The sequence below is a fragment of the Punica granatum genome, chromosome 1, assembly GCF_007655135.1.
Source record: "Punica granatum isolate Tunisia-2019 chromosome 1, ASM765513v2, whole genome shotgun sequence".
NCBI lineage: Eukaryota > Viridiplantae > Streptophyta > Magnoliopsida > Myrtales > Lythraceae > Punica > Punica granatum.
This window is the reverse complement of record NC_045127.1, coordinates 15,206,337-15,223,484: the sequence shown is the minus strand read 5'-3', so window position 1 is coordinate 15,223,484 and position 17,148 is coordinate 15,206,337. Positions and strand designations below refer to the sequence as shown.

General features: G+C 37.9%; 2 protein-coding genes across 5 annotated transcripts; both read right to left on the bottom strand.

Annotated features, from left to right (window-relative positions):
- Positions 1–306: 306 nt before the first annotated feature.
- Positions 307–3,558, bottom strand: LOC116197019. Of its 4 annotated transcripts, none has more exons than XR_004154965.1 (6): positions 3,328–3,558; positions 3,045–3,240; positions 2,502–2,656; positions 1,389–2,420; positions 816–1,230; positions 307–712 (listed from the first exon to the last, which is right to left on the bottom strand). XR_004154965.1 is itself a non-coding variant. In XM_031527014.1 (4 exons), the coding sequence occupies exons 3-4, from the start codon at positions 1,808–1,810 to the stop codon at positions 1,068–1,070; spliced, it is 585 nt and encodes a 194-aa protein (XP_031382874.1). In that variant the 5' UTR covers positions 1,811–2,420; positions 2,502–3,240; positions 3,328–3,558; the 3' UTR covers positions 307–1,067. The 4 variants fall into 4 exon arrangements, 1 of the variants encoding a protein (XP_031382874.1); XR_004154966.1 differs by having other exon boundaries at positions 2,502–2,651; XR_004154968.1 differs by having other exon boundaries at positions 2,502–3,229.
- On the bottom strand, positions 2,302–7,090 carry LOC116203753 (PHD finger protein ALFIN-LIKE 4-like). The gene is made up of 7 exons (XM_031535655.1): positions 6,988–7,090; positions 6,465–6,503; positions 6,161–6,395; positions 5,899–5,952; positions 5,710–5,827; positions 5,408–5,528; positions 2,302–2,420 (listed from the first exon to the last, which is right to left on the bottom strand). Exons 1-7 carry the CDS (start codon positions 7,088–7,090, stop codon positions 2,302–2,304), a joined length of 789 nt encoding a protein of 262 aa, XP_031391515.1.
- Between the last annotated feature and the right edge of the window lie 10,058 nt (positions 7,091–17,148).

Genomic DNA, 17,148 nt, shown 5'->3' with positions numbered 1-17,148 from the left:
GGGCTTTGATCAAGGCAGCACGGCGGCCCTTCAAATAGTTGAAGACTTTCACCACCTTAGAGGGAGGGAAAGAAAAGGAGGGAAAATTTAGAATTCATTGTTGGTTAAATTGCAGATATGCCCCTGACAGTTGCTGCCCGTTTCAATTTCTTCCACATTCTCCGTTCAACCCCTGTAGTTTGTAATATGTCCCATATTTGCCCTTGTAAAGTGTGAATGTGGAATTTCCACCGTATGAAGAACGGGATTTAGAGGCCGTGAGATACGTAGCTTCTAAAGGGTTTATGTTGTGTATGGCAACTCAAGTATCAAATGAGAAGATATCGATTAAAAGCAAATGTTCTTTTAGTGAACCAATTTCAGATTTACAATCTCTTCACAATGAAGGAGGAGGAGCAAAGCCACTGGGTGGCTGAAGTATGGAAACCATCCCTCGAGGACTAGCCGAGCGGGCCTGATTCGGCCAAGCCATGATGTGGATTCGGATCCCTTCCATTCTCTTGATTGCCTGGGTCAAGACATCTCTTATGTTATTGTGATCACAACAGTTAATGAGCCCAGAGGAGCACATGCTCGAAAGCATCATGTTCTTGCCCTCAAGCCTCGAGATCACCAGCAGGTGCCCCTTGGCATTCGCTTCTTCGTGTAGATGGCCTAACCCAGCACGCTCTGCTGCAGACCCCAATGCCACCGAGTAGATACATATGAATCCCTGTAATTAAGCAGTAAATTGATCTAGAAGTTTAGATTGATGAACACACGCCAACAGAAAAGAATATTATATTTTTTTGGCCATATTTTTCCTTCTCTCCAACCTCTTCGGTTCGTTTGATGTCCATCCTGAAACGAGTCTCTTCTGGCCCGGGCACGATGTCTATTGAGACTTCTGCAATCCCTGGCAAGAACCATAGCCTTATTCCTTGCACTATGTGGAAGTTCGTTGGGTGGGTTTGTTGTCTACCCCAACTTATTTCCTTTGCTATTGGATTATTTTTATCCTTCACAAGAAAAACAAAAGTAACGGCAAAATCAAGAGATTTGATGCAATTTGGTAGTGGAACATGATGTTAGCTTTCTATTATTATGAGGTATAACAATATAATAGGATCGAGCTGATGATCGGAGATCGTGGATCGGGCAAGTAGGTACCCAACTTCATTTTCCAGTTGTACTTCATGCCTCTCCTGTGGAATTCCTCTCCATCCACATTCACCACTTTCCTGCTCACTTCTGCAGAGCATGATAGATTCACAATTCATCAAGCAGTAATAAAGAAAAGCTGCATAATTACGTTTTACTCCCACGAATTCGGCATCCAACCTCTTTCAATCCTTGAATTTAATTTAGATTCTGGAATGACATGCCAAAAAAGGAATTTGAAACTTTACATGGTAAAATCTTTGAGAGTGGATTGAAAGCTCTTGCCTTGCAGCTCAGTGCATTCCTTCAAGTTCAAGTCTCTCAAAATAGCAACATGCCTATCATCAGTTGCTGCCTGAATCGTGAACTTCCGTTGAAGCATCCCGCCCTTCTCGGGCACAACCCTTGCTTTGATCTTCACCACGTTCTCCCCTCTCCTCATCTTAACCCAAATCACCTCCGATTTCCACTGACTGGCAATCTTGCCGAGCTGAGAGGTGAACTCAGAGCGGCCCTGCGCGGGAATGAAAGACTCTCCTGCCAAATCATCATCCTCCTCACAGGCAAGCCCCTCTATGATGTCCCCAGGCAGGGGCATGGTGTCATCTCTTTCCTCAGGCAGCTCCTGCTTCACCCGCTTCACGCACAGCACCATCTTCCCACCACCCATCTCGGTCCCTTTCCCCCAAACACAGACGGGTATTTGTCCGTGGAATCCCCAATTTACAACTTTGTTGGGGCTTATACTTCGATACAGCAGAATTCTAGGAAAGTCCTAGAGATGCACGAAGAATAACTATTTTTGTTGAATACAAGGAAGGTCAATTTTTCTCTTTGGATCTTCACGTCCTGTTGTTAATTCTTAGTTAAGGTTCTTTGAGACATTTGTTCGAGATTTCTCTGTTTAAGGTTGTATTTTATTAAGGTAATGCCAATTAAGCCGGCTGATCAAAATTAAGTAGGTACAGCTTCAGTCTCATTGAAAACAGAATATACTTCAACCGCATGAAAGTTAAGATAATAGCTATCTTTGTTCAGATGTGACTTCTACGGACAGTTTATTCATTTTGGTCCTGAAACAATTTCCTCTCCTACAGCTAGAAATCCACCTAAGAATACTGAAACGTTTGTTTTGATCGACTAGGGAGCTTCTGAGACCCTTTATCGGATTATGGAAATCTGATGCTGCAGCCTCTCAACTTCATTCTGAGCAAACAGCCTATCCTCCCTATTCTTTGAATCTGCTGGAGTTTCAAGATCTGCCTTTCGATGCTCTTGATCTGTTTAAACCGGAGTGGGATTGTGAACGGACATATTCATCATCCACAAAAGAAAAAGGAAAGAGGATGGCAGAGGCATACCTTTCTATGGGGCCACCTTTTGAGTCCGCCCCGCTGGCAAATCCTCTTAACTACAGTCGGGCACAAGTTTAGTTTCCAAGCAGCGGCTTCAATGGGAAGGTGAAAGTATGCCGCAAGGTCCCTTAGTGTCATCCTTCCAGTCCTCTTCCTCTGCACTAATCCTCAACCACAGTAGAAGGTCATCAGTGAAAAGATGGAGAAGCAATCTCAGTTCGAAACTAGAAGGTCATCTATGTTAAAATTCGGCTTTTTAAATCTTCTCGAATTTTTATTTTTCACGACAAGTTTCGGGGTATAGTAATTCTAGTGTTCTTTCCTTTTCTGAAAGCTTAAAATATTGAACTATGATGAACGTAATCATTTTCTTTTCGGTTGAATGATGAACGTAATCATTAATGTGGGTGTAAGATTGCATTTCTCGGCACATCATCTATCCAAACATTCATTAACTGCGACCGAAATTGTTCCTTCCTTCATTGGGAAATGGAAAATCAGAAAATATCCAGAGTTGATATCTAAAGGGAATGATTATAACAGCACAACCTGTATAGCTAGGAAGGTCCTAGGATTTGTTCCACCTGACTGCTCTGCTCAGGTTCTGTTTGTTGGTCGGTTGGGGGAGCATCTTCCGGTGGTTCAGTGGGTGCGTGGTTGTTCTGCACGGGCTCTGTTTATTGGTTGGCTGGGGAAGCACCTTCTGGTTGTTCATTAGGTGCCTCCTATGAGTCCTATTTGAGTTCTGCCAATTAAGAATCGAGTCCCGAAGCTCAATATGTACGTTCCAAAGTTCTGGTGGAAGCCAAAGACAGCATTCTTTCTTTATTACCTGAAATTCCTGCAGAATATTCGAAGGAGTCATTTACAGCGAAGATGTTATTGTCCCAGCCAGACCAACGCAGATGGCTTCTTAGTATTTGGAGAGGGGATCTGGCAGCAACACATCCTCTACGCTTCTCTTGCAAAAACTGCCGCGATCCAATTCGAAAGTAGGACGGACAACCGAAACAAGAAAAGTAAGTTAAAAAAAAATTCAGATGTGGCAATGATGAAATAAGAAAAGTAAGTCAAAAAAATGTGGAGACGCCTTCTTAAAAATTTGTAAAATATTAGATGCTAATCTGTCGACATGAGAAGACTATTCTGACAACGTGGCAGCACGAGAGAATGTGATTTTCATTGTGATGACATGGCGACGTGGGACGCCTTTAATGAGTGGCGGTGTCAGTTGCGTCTCAAGGGTCTATTATTATATTTTAGTATAGTTATAGTAACAAACTGAAAGGTCCATGTGAACCTCAATAAGGCAAGTGTCATCCCGTGTCCTTTGTTCTTTTTCAAAGCTTCCCAAATTCTTTTGTTTTTTTAAAAATTTCTGTGACTTATATGAGGTTTCAATTTTATCCTTCTAATCCTTTTCACATCTTTCATTATAACAAGCTGATTTCGACAGAGTAGATGCTATTTATATGGTAAAAGAGTTAATCTATAATTATTTTAACATAATTTGTATATATACTTTACATCGTTATTAAAAGATTCTTCTAAAAATAACTTCTAATTAATTGATGTACCCATTTATCTTGAAATTGTTTATTGTCCGTCAAATAACCCAGTTCGAATCATTAAAGTAAATCCATTTCTAGTGTCACACACAAAAAAAATATAAATGGGCATTTTATATTTATATTCTTCCAACTTTGTCACCTCTTTTCTAGGTCACTAACCCTTGAAGTAATTGACTTTCTTCTGAATATTTTCTCTACCAAACGTGCTCCACTATATGCTATTTTAGTTAGTATTCTTTTTTGTAAGATAATTTTAAAATATATTGATTTAACTGTATCCTCACAAGACATAGATAAAATAAATTATCAAAATAATATGAAATTAGAGAAATAAGCTAACTTGGATTGAGTAGATATTTATTAAGTATATAAATTTTCTAACTTATAGGTTTTTTTTGACAGTAAGCAGTATGTGAAATAATCATTAAAAATCATGAATTAAGAAAACAAATGAGCAAAGTAGGATTTATATGTAGCTAACATGATCAACAATGAGATCCACTCCACTTATCGGAAAAAGACTCACCTACCACATCTATTTTAAGTTATTTCTACGGTTATTATCTTTTTATTGTAACAAGAGAGGTAGTAAATAGTGAATTCTTTTGGCTTTATATTTTTCAAGATAATAGTGAACATGATTTTTGACGGCGGTGTCACACGGGTTAGTACCTAGTATATAATATATTGATATTGATTCATGTGATATGTTTAGCAATTTGTGTGTCTTAGACTCTCAAATGTTCTCCAAGTGTTTCTACACAATGAAAAGTCAGTTAAATTTTACGACCAAGGGAATGACATCAACTGTTTCTCCTGATAATTTACAGAGAAGAAACCAATCGTACTCGTGACAAGTTCAATTATCTACTCCAGTCCAGGTTGTGAAAACTGTTGACTTGAAGTCTTTTCAAGGGAAAACACCTCTCATGTTGCTTCATCTGAATATAGCCATGTTGAAGAGCTAGCCTCATGCGGAAATTTTTGTGCGATGCATCTTGGTAAATTGATCATTTGATACAACTGTGATAAATATGAAATGAAAATAACTCTCTTTCATTTGTCAAAAGAATTTGCGGAACCACACTAGGGAAAAAAGAGAGACTGGTAAACATCAATGAGAATTTAATTCTCATCATCAGAGGATTGACAATGTCATTCACTTCACGATTCAAACTCCTACCAACGCGAGTAAAAGAATCATCTCATACTATCTCAAGGTAGAGTTTTCTTCTCTTGGCACTCATGAATCTTCAAATTTTTTGCATTCGCACCCATTTCTTGCAAACTTTATAGACGATCCAGGACACGCTCCAAATATTATTCCCGCTGGGATTGCACATCTGTCTCCTCCAGGTTCATCTTTGCGTTCTTCTTGCAATGCCGACCTATCCTTATCCTCAGGCTTCGGATGAACAGCCACCAGATGGCTCTCGCTATGCGGTTCTGAATCTCTCTGATTCTGCAATCAAATCATGAGGAGAGTGGATCATTAAATGGATGAACAACGAGAAATGGGAGCCTGTCATTCATTCCCATCGCATTGTTTGGACATTGTTCTCATAATTGATTTGAAAACATTGGCTTCAGAAAATGAAAACAAGTGTATACAACACATCATATGAACATGAGGTTCATCCTACCTCAGAGTTAGGGCCAGGATGGCAGCTGCTATTATTCAGGACTGCTGGTGCTGGCTTCACCTCCTTCACAACCTCAAGTACTGTTGGAAGCTTGCTTATCATACTGAAAAGCTGTCCCCTGCACCATAAATTTCGACCATAACATGGCACAGAAAAGAGATAATAAAACTTAAGAAGTCCAGCATATACAAGAAAGTCAATGTAGAAGAGTGCTCGGGCTCTTGACTCTTCCACCAAATAGACCTGCATTACAGAACAATACCGACTCTTAACAGGAGGACAATCCAAATCGCATTCATTTCTTACCTGTCTGGAACGCCCATCGCCGAGCTATACAAAAGAAGAGAAGTGTTTGGAAATGGGATCAATGTATGAACCCGAGTTTTCTCTTGGAGATTTGACTCCAACAAACATGATGAGATGAGAACCATACATATAGGAGAATTATTACCTATCAGCCTTGCTAAACTTGAGATTTTTAGCATAGTGGGACATCACAAAAAGCAACCATGCATCACTGAAGGCAGCAACGCTGGATAGCCATTCTTCAAACAGCTTTTCATCTTTGGGAACTTCAATGATGATTGTGGGTTCCGGAAGTTTGGGTGGCATTTCTTCTTCAGGAACTTTGACTTTCCAGTGCCCATCATGAAACCCGTAGAGAGCTTGATCTCCCTCTAGATCTGCTGAGCAGGAGCATGACATGGAATTAAATAGACACATTGAATTGAACATGAAAGAGCTTCAAAACCAACCAGGATCGCACTGCAAGTAAAACTCAGCTGAATCTGCAACTGGAAAAAGTAAAATGTTCACAACAGAGATCAGAATAATTTCAACACAGGTTTGACAAGACAAATACATGGTTGCCCGTGCATCCATCTGGGCAAATTCATGGTAATGTCTGCACTTAAACAAAAAATCTTGCAAATAGCTACGAATTTCAGTAAATATCCCCTGTTTTAGTGCGCCATATAATTCATTGACTCGGCCACCAGATCATAATAGCTGGCTCTGAAGTTAATGAAAGCCTTAACAGCTAGTCCATTTTTCTTGGTTCTATATTCTTGAAATAACAGGGTCGGGTCGTTAAGCATTCTTCGGTTCCAAACCTTGCCAACCCTGAATTCCTTCGATCCAAGTCTACCCAACACAAAAACACTCGTATAAGGGAACTTTGTTTATCCTCTTTTCATTTTCTGCTTTCTTTTTCGGCTATGGGTCGATAACAGATTGTTGAAAGAACAAGAAAATGGGGCCTCAAGAAACAGTACATACCGGTTGTGAGGCCTTTGATCAAGGCGGCGCAGCAGCCCTCGAAATCTTTGAAGACTCTCGTCACCTTAGAGAGCCTGGCACTCCTCCTCCATTTGGGGATCATCGTGCGGAGCTTTTCTTTTAACACCGGGAGAGAAGGAAGGAAAGAAAAGGAGGGAAAGATTTACTCTGGGGGTTAAATTCCAGTTATGCCCGTTTCAATTTCTTATACATTCTCAGGTCAACCCCTCTGGTTTGCAACCTGTCTCAGGTTTGCCCTTGTAAAACCGCTAATTGCAAATTTCTGTTCGCTGCTGCCATGTCGTGTAAAAACTGGATTTAAATGCGCTAAGATTTATTGGCTTTAGAAATTTGTAAGGTAGACGACATGCCTGTCTATGGCAATTTACGGAATCTTGGTCACGATTTTGATATAGCAAGTTTGCTTGTAAGTTTGTAATAGGGTCAAACTTCTCGAATCTGAGTATGTGCTCAATTTCAGGTTACACTTCTAGTTGCAGCCATCCTGATGCCACAATCCATTTTGAGTACAGTACTAGGAAATATGATTTACTTGTGCCTCTTGTTCGTGTGTGTCAATAACAACCCACCACCGAAGTACATTCCCATTATGAGAGGAATTTACTTATTCCTCTGTAATGTTGGAACTTGGACACGATTTGCTCTTTATTTCCGGTTCAAATCACATTGTCTTATAGTATCAACAATGTAAATTTGAGGGTTTATGTTGTGTATGGAAATTTAGTTATCAAATGAAACGAAACCCATCGAAAGCAAGTGTTCTTTTAGCAAGTGAATCTATTTCAAAGAAAATAATAATAATAATAATAATAATAATAAGTGAATCAATTTCAACTTTACAATCTCTTCACAATGGAAGAGTAGGAGCAATGCCACTGGGCGGCCAGAGTGTTGAAACCATCCCTCGAGGACTAGCCGAGCGGGTCTGATTCGGCCAAACCATGATTTGGATCCGAATCCCTTCCATTCTCTCAATTGCCTCTGTCAAGACATCTCTTATTTCATTGTGATCGCAACAGTTGATGAGCCGCGAAGAGCACACGCTCAAAGGCATCACACTCTTGCCCTCAAGCCTGGAGATCATCAGCAGATGCCCCTTCGCGTTCGCTTCTTCATGCAGGTAGCCTAACCCGGCACACTCTGCAGCAGAGCCCGATGCCACTGAGTAGATGCATATGAATCCCTGTAATTAAGCAGTCAGTAGATCCAGAAGCTTAAATTGATGAATACATGCCAATAAAAACGAATAATGGTGCTTCTGGCTATATTCTTTCTTCTCTCCAACCTCTTCGGTTCATTTGATGTCCATGCCCGGATACGATGTCGATTAAGACTTCTGCAATCCCTGGCAAGAACCATAGCCTTATTCCTTGCACTATGTGGAAGTTCATTGGGTGGGTTTGTTGTCTACCCCAACTGATTTCCTTTGCTATTGGATTAGTTTTATCCTTCACGAGAAAAACATAGATAAGAGCAAAATCAGGAAAAGTTGACATTGAGTTGAAATATTCTGCAATTTCAAGTTGCTTCATTTACCGGAGTCGATATCTACTCTGTCTAGATATTAACAAAGACGATAGGAACTCCCGAGGAGACCGCGGCAGAGAAACAAGCCATGGACTGGGCTATACTGTAGTGGCCTCGATCAGTGTGTTCTGCTGCTAAAGGCATGAAGAGAATAGAACTGATGATCGGAGATTGTGGGTCAGGCAAGTAGGTTCTGAGCTTCATTTTCCAGTTGTATTGCATCCCTCTCTTGTTGAATCCTCCTCCATCCACATTCACCACCTTCCTGCTCATTTCTGCAGAGCATCACAATTCATCAAACAGTAATAAAGAAAAGCTGCATAATTACATTTTACTCTCACAAGTTCGGTATCAAACCTATTTCAACCCTCAATTTTAATTCAGATTCTGGTATTTCACGCTGAAAAAAGAATTTGAAAATTTAGCCATATAATCTTTGAGAGAGGATTGAGTTCTTTTGATAAGCTTGTTCTGTAAAAACACAAAAAATGACTTAACATCATGGTAGATTTTACAATGGAACCCCAACTTGTGTTTCATGATGGAACATTGATTTTAGCCATTAGATGCTACTAACTTTTGATCTCATCAGTCCATTATTTACATATTATACCCTAGTATTTCTAGTCCTTTATATTATTTCACAATTTTTGCCTACAATACTATACCACTGTTCTCGAATCTTCCCGTCACATGTACAAATCACATTCTGCCACTTCACCCATCATCGCCACATCACCAAACCTGACCATAAAAATCGATTTTTAAAGAAAACTGGTCTAATATAACCGAACACGTTAGCGACACGTCATCGATACATAAGCAGGTTTTAATTTATATACATGTCAACAACATGTTAACAACACGCCATCGACACATAAGTGACCCTCCAATTTTATTGTACTTTACATGTGGCCCCGATGAATTTGTGACACCATTGAAGATCTAGGGACCAAAACATTATCTTTAATATTAAATGGACTAGAAAAAACTAACTCTCCACTATGTAACATAATTTGACATTTCATTGTAGAATTTGCCTAATATAGTAGACTTAAGTCAAAAAACCACTCAAAGAAGACCTACTTATTTTTTTACTGAATTGCTTAGTCAACACAGTAAAAAAATTACAGAAATGTTTAGGTTAAACGGGGCACCCGACTTCACAAGAAGACAGTGGGACTTTGGTGCCGACCACCACTACCCATGTCGTGGTCGCCGGCGACCTCGCCTAAGATGGTAGTGGCCGGAGTCAAGGCCACCATAGTCTCTTTCCCCTTCTCAGAGTCAGATCTCGATCTGACTCTTTTTTATTTTTAATAAATAATATAAAATATTGGGGCAAAGTTGAAAGGAAAAAAAAAGTTTTATGACCATTACATAACTAGGATCTCAAATAATATAAAATTTTCAACATTTATCAAGCCAAAGAAGATTAACTTAATTACATAGAGACTTATTTCATTTAGCACTTGAAAATTCAGCACTTACAAGTTGAAACAAAAACACACTATTAAACCCTATCAAAAGCCTAAATTAATCCAAAGAATATATTTCAAATGCCGACTAATAACTGAAGAGAATGCCACATTGACTCTCATTGTCTCATACACATCTAGATTGTTTGGATTGCAGATCATGGAAAGTTATGAAAGTGTGAGTCATACAAGGTTATTATACAATATATATATATATATATATATATTATGTAATTCAAAGTATTCATATGAAAACCTGCCAAAGTCTCTCGTTGGATGTACGAGGACATGCCACATCAACTTCTGTCGAAATCTATATCTAGTTTTACAAAAACTCTCAGCTCCTAGTGAACAGTCTCTTCATGTTCCCTACATTAAAGCAACAAAGATGCTTTGACTTTTGTAATTTTCACCATAATTTCTTGCTTTCATAAAGGCACACTTGAATTTTGGATTTCTCAAAATTTTTATCCAATAAATGTATAACATACTTATGCATCTCTAAAAATTTAAGTATTCGAGCAACGCGCAGGTTGAAGGACTAGTTATATGATTACTCTCAGTAACCCACCCTTCCATTACCTTTAATCCAAACAAGTTGTTTGAATTAGAGGACGAAAATAACGTAGTGTTTTTCTCGTTAAGTTACTACGCAGACCTAATCCATTAATTAATCGTATATTAAAAAAACATACATCTAAAATTTTATTATTTTCATTATTAGGTGAAATTACGAATGGATATTGATTTTTGAGACATTTCTTAAATAAGTTGATATAATTTGAAAAAATTTCGTCAAAATGTAGAAAAATTCCACTTTCTAAGGAAGAAAAAAGTTCGAATGTGCGGCAAAGTGACCCAAAACTGTCCCATTGAGTGAGAGACTCATATATATTCTAGGCCACGCATGAGAAGAAATATTGAATAAATAATAAAACCATTTACCCAAAAAAATAAACAATATAACCATGGCATTATCGAGTCATGATTATATGATTTGTCGTTTCTCTATTCTTGATGTTATATACAGAACCATCTCATACCTAATTACGGTTATAAGCTCAATAGCAAATATGGTCCCCACCTTTTTCTGACAAAATAAAAGTGGTAAATGTATAATTTTAGTTTTTGGAGACATGGGAATAAGTCTAAAAAATAAAAAAAGAACAAAGAAAAAAAAAGGTGATCTTATTAAGGTTAGAAATTTTGTTCACTGCATTAAAAAAAGGCAATCTAGCGAGGAAAGAGAAACTCAAAAAAGAAAAATATACATATACACATACTGTTATGATAAATTGCACTGGTGATCTAAAAAGTTTTACAAATATTTCAATATTGTATAAAAAGTTTTTTTTACTATTTGATGGTACAAAATATTTTAAAGTTGTTTCAGTATAGTACAAATCGTCATCTCGCCATTGACGCCGTCAAATCGACGCTGATGGTGCAAAACCAATTTTTGTGGGACGTTACATGATGATGCAAAATATTTTGACGTTGTAACTTAATAGTACAAAATATTTTACGTAAGTTATATAATGATGCAAAATTTATAGATCTTGTAAAAGACGGCTTGACGGCGTCAATAGCGAGATGACGGTTTGTACTATACTGAAATAACTTCGAAACATTTTGTACCATAAAATAGTAAAAATAACTTTTTGTACCACATTGAAATATTTGTAAAAAAATTTGGACCACATGTGCAATTTACCCATACTACTATGAAATTTCGTTCCTGCATACACATAATTGACTTTTGGCGACAGATCTAACAAAAGAACCATTGAAGATCATTATTCAATCAATCAGTCAGCCCCGATTTGTGACCTATAAAAAGAGAGAGAAAAAGGAAAGCTCAACATTCTACTATAATTTTTCATCCTCCCCTATTTAATTCTTTCCTTTCTTGTACAATCTTAAACTAGTTGATTTTTAGGCATTGCACCGTAATTTTTATTTTTTTACAAAATAGATAATCAATACATATGATTTGCAAATGAATATAGATAAAAATATATAATAAGGCAGTCACATAAGTAAAATCATGATCACAATAAATAAACTTATAGTCTAGACATATAAAACGAATGATATTCTTATAGAGAGACCGTAATTGTGTAATAAATGAATTTTGCCGGATATCTATAGAAAATATAGCACATTGAACTTGAAGCATATCACATATTTCGATGAGTTCTTTTCGATAATCGAGAAAACTTTTAATTTTTCAAAAATAATTTACATGCAAATAATCGAGACAAATTTTTACAATTCGTTGAATATAACACCAATAAATATCATTTAACTAAAATAAAATGTTAATTCACGTGGAGTTGAAAGTTATCAAATGGAGTGACTCGAGTAATCAAGGCTATTTTACCAGAAGTTGAGGGTTTTCAAATAGAGGTATCACGATTCCGCTCTACTGCTTTTATATATTATATATAGATTAAAGGAAAATAATAAAAGAAACTTTCTCGTGCAAAAAATGTGGCAGATACATATTTGAAAGTAAATATAACATCCATACAATTTTGCATCTTACTTATAAAAAAAAAATTGCATCTCTTCATTTATAATAGTGTAGGGATTTCTTAATTCTTCTTAGGCTTCAATTGGGAGTTCGGTTTGCAGTTGCAGAAGTGTTTGTTTGCTAATTTTTAAGCAAGACAGTTTTCGGTGAACAATTTCAAAACCATGGTTTGGTCGATTTTGGCGGTTTGAAATGTGATTTTCTCCATCGGGTTACTAGGTGTTATAAGAATAACTTCTGCTTATTCTCTATTTTAAATATTATTTTAATTTTAATAATTTCAAATTGTTACCTCTCAAATACTTTTACTTATTATGAAATCAACATTTATTTTTTAACAATTATATTTCAACACTTTTGTTTAAAGAATAGTACTATCAAACCAAGCATTATATGTGAATCACGAAAAAAATCTTAGATAGTTCTACGTCATAATGTATAGTGAAGAAAAACTAATAATATTGTTGCAAGTAAAAACAATTATGAGTGATTAATATCTACTACCCTATTTTTTTCCGGTGTGTACCCTGGTTTTCCGATAATCGAGAAAACTTTTAATTTTTCAAAAATAATTTACATGCAAATAATCGAGACAAATTTTTACAATTCGTTGAATATAACACCAATAAATATCATTTAACTAAAATAAAATGTTAATTCACGTGGAGTTGAGAGTTATCAAATGGAGTGGTTCGAGTAATCAAGGCTATTTTACCAGAAGTTGAGGGTTTTCAAATAGAGGTATCACGATTCTGCTCTACTGCTTTTATATATTATATATAGATTAAAGGAAAATAATAAAAGAAACTTTCTCGTGCAAAAAATGTGGCAGATACATATTTGGAAGTAAATATAACATCCATACAATTTTGCATCTTACTTATAAAAAAAAATTGCATCTCTTCATTTATAATAGTGTAGGGATTTCTTAATTCTTCTTAGGCTTCAATTGGGAGTTCGGTTTGCAGTTGCAGAAGTGTTTGTTTGCTAATTTTTAAGCAGAAACAGTTTTCGATAAATAATTTCAAAACCATGGTTTGGTCGATTTTGGCGGTTTGAAATGTGATTTTCTCCATCGGGTTACTAGGTGTTATAAGAATAACTTCTGCTTATTCTCTATTTTAAATATTATTTTAATTTTAATAATTTTAAATTGTTACCTCTCAAATACTTTTACTTATTATGAAATCAACACTTATTTTTTAACAATTATATTTCAACACTTTTGTTTAAAGAATAGTACTCTCAAACCAAGCATTATATGTGAATCACAAAAAAATTCTTAGATAGTTCTACGTCATAATGTATAGTGAAGAAAAACTAATAATATTGTTGCAAGTAAAAACAATTATGAGTGATTAATATCTACTCCCCTATTTTTTTCCAATGTGTACCCTGGTATCCAAAGTCCAATGGGATCTGACTAATCCAGTCGGGAGATCAAGTATTAAAGATTATTTTTCCTCCCAACAAGTGCGCTTCCTGGGATTCGAACTTGTGTTCTACTCCTTATGGGAGTGAGGTGCTTATCACTCAACCAACACTTTTGTTGGTATCTACTCCCCTATTTATTATAACTTGACTGGTGTTTAGTGAAATAGGATTATCAAAAAATTCCTCATAAATTATAGTCATTCAGATGAGATAAGTTCTTTGATACTTCTCATATGACATGAATAAACACAAATAGAATTGCAGTAAGTTAACGTATGTTGTTTCAAGTGATTCGAAGCGTATTTCACTAAAGCAAGATCTCTAATTCGAATATTGTGAATGAAGCTTGTAGAATTTTATCCTAGATGCACTGACCTGACTCAATCCTGAATTAGTTAAAGTCCATTGGGCTTCTCAATATCAAATGATGCACCTCGAAAATTGCAGTAAATAGATTAATAAGCTTTATTAGGATGTAAGTAGTATGTATACTCCAAAAATCTTATTAGCTATTCCTTACCATATTATCATAAGAAATTGCCATTTAAGAATTCTTTTTGTCTCGTATAATTTAATTAATCGTCCATAATTTATCAACATTTCAGCCTTTTCTTATAGGTAAAAAGGGGTCGAGGATCGGTGTATCAACCCCACAAGCATAACTGTATAGGCCTAAATCCCGCTGTGAAATATCCGATTTAAGCCATAGTTACACAAGAACCCAAGGGCATGGGTTAGTTAGCTCGACCCCAATGAGGTATCAGAAAAACGTCATCCATCCACAAGTTTATAGTTGGAGTATTACTACCGTGAGTGTATTTAACAACATATATGGGGACTCTTCTCTCCCCTTATTTGCTCCCAAGACTTCAATCCCTAACCTAGTGTTTGAAACACTAAGGTGTTATCAACTAGCTACAACTCATTGGTTCTCACATTTCAGCTTATTACATGAGAAATTTATCAAGTAATTAACTTCTTTTGGTGGTCGTAATAATTAACTTCTTTTTTGGGTGAGAGATCAAGTAAATAACTTGTTCTACAAAGGGAAAATGATAATTTCTCTGCCTCAATCAAGGCTGTGATTAGGTTACCCGAGACAGTAAAAGACAATGTCTGATGCCACGTCATCATTTGCCCGACCTGTGATTGGCTGAAATTAAGGATAGGACCATGGGCGCAATGCATTAAATTGCATGGAATCAACTCGTCCCCCTTATATATGAAGCCCCCCTCACTCTCCTCATCTCTTCCTTTACTTCAAGGCAATACTCCCATTTACAGAGCTTTCAACATACGGGGCTCCCATGGCGGCTTCACCCTCCTCGATAACAATGAAGAAGCCGGAAGACAATCTCCGGTACAGGAGGAAGATGTTCTCCGAGCGGCAGCAGCAAAACCCATCTTTCTCCTCTTCCGTCCTCAAGAGAATCTTCAATTCAATCGACGAAGGATGTGATCAGACTACGGAGCCCGAAGCGTCCTCATTTTACAGAGATGTGGCGGAGTCTAGCGGGAAGAAGACCCTTCAAGAAGCCCTTCATCTTGAAAGGAACTCAATGGAGAAGACGGCCTCTAATCTGCAATGGACGCAGCTTTACGAAGATCACCATCACAATTTCGGCAATGACGCGCCTTGTTTCAGTACGAGTTCCTGCTCGTCGGAGTCGAGCTTGGGGCCGTTTTCTTCATTGGAGAGCGAGTCTGTTATCGGAGACGAGGACCTCCTGTTTCGTACCACTGAGGCTTAAGCCGGTGAGGACTAAAGCGCCGGAGAAATCGAAGAAGACAGAGAGGGCTCTGTTTCAGGAAAAGAGCAGTCCGAAGCTAAGCAACGAAAGCGGCGGTAATGGCGTTCTGAGGTCCAAGGTGCTGATCTTGTTTGACCAGTTGAGGAAGTCGAAGCAGCCGATCTCGCCGGGCGGCAGACTCGTAAATTTCATCAATTCACTCTTTTCATCTTCCGCGAGCACTACTAAAAGTGACAGGAGTCCTGTCACAGGACCATAAGAAAGAAGACCGGTGATGTTCGTTCTCACGATGGCGAGGTGAATTGGGAGAGGGAGATGCATTCGTCCCAGTCATCGACATGCTCTTCCGCTTCCTCGACGTTCTCGCGGTCCTGTCTCAGCAGGCACTCTCCCCCAAAGAGGGAACAGGTCGGAAATGGGGCTCAGAGGAGTGTCCGGTTTCATCCTGTCAGTGTGATCATGGACGGAGATTGCAGACCCGGCGAGCACAAATGCCTGTATCCAGAAGGAGGAGGAGGAGGAGACAGTTCGGGACTACTGCTGGTTTCGATTCCGAAGGCATGGATGATCAGGAGGACGCAGTCGAGAAGAGCTGATCAAGACCGCCCCACAAGCCGGCCCCTAAGGGAGAGTAACCGTTGCGGCGATTGGGTCGAAGAACCTGAGAAGGGGCTTTTGAGGTTACAACCTCAGCCAACCGGCCTTGAGACAAAATTACATCGAGGCAGTACCCGTCTAAGCAAATATGAAGAGTACTGCAACGACACCGATGACGATGTGTTCAATTGTTCGAGTTCGGATCTTTTTGAGTTCCCCGTGTATGAAACCACCCGGCTCGATTCGAATCGCACCATCTGTTGAAATGTTATCCAAACTATGGTTTCATGCCGCCTATGATCAATCAGAGGAACCACATTACCTTGTTTATAATATTGTTATGGTAATTTTTCATTTTTTTCAGTTTCAGTTGTAAAGTGAAAGCGGAGTGGATAATGAAGCAAATGAACAGAGAGTCAGAACAGAACCCGTCGGCTTCCTTCCTCCATTAGATTGTTTGTCGTTGTTAGCTGTGTCTCTCAAAGATTTTTTGTTTGGATTCTGACAGAAATTCCAGATTCTGTTCCCCTTCTCTGTTCTCTGGCCCTCTGCTTAGTTTTGTCATCTTTCCCAGTCTCCCCTTGTTCTGCTAAATCTGGCGCGTTTTCTTTGTTTATGTGCACAACTTCTGATTCATCCAAACCCGTAAATTTCTTGCCTTAGAGTAATTGTTAGCTGAATTTCAATGGGGGAATTTCACCAAGAATATGAGAACAAGCAAATATTCATTCAAGGGGTTACACTTAACTGCAGATCAGAATACATGTAAGTAGTAAATTTGACATATAATGGTCCCAGATCTCTCCGCTTATAAACT

Coding starts and splice junctions, on each gene's coding strand:
- LOC116197019 (XM_031527014.1), bottom strand. CDS start 1,810: ATGGGTGGTGGGAAGATGGTGCTGTGCGTGAAGCGGGTGAAGCAGGAG. Junction 1,231..1,388: donor ACTCTCAAAGATTTTACCAT/GTAAAGTTTCAA, acceptor CATGCTCTGCAG/AAGTGAGCAGGAAAGTGGTG.
- LOC116203753 (XM_031535655.1), bottom strand. CDS start 7,090: ATGATCCCCAAATGGAGGAGGAGTGCCAGGCTCTCTAAGGTGACGAGA. Junction 5,953..6,160: donor AAGTTTAGCAAGGCTGATAG/GTAATAATTCTC, acceptor TCTGTAATGCAG/GTCTATTTGGTGGAAGAGTC. Junction 2,421..5,407: donor TGAACCTGGAGGAGACAGAT/GTGCAATCCCAG, acceptor CGGTTTAAACAG/ATCAAGAGCATCGAAAGGCA.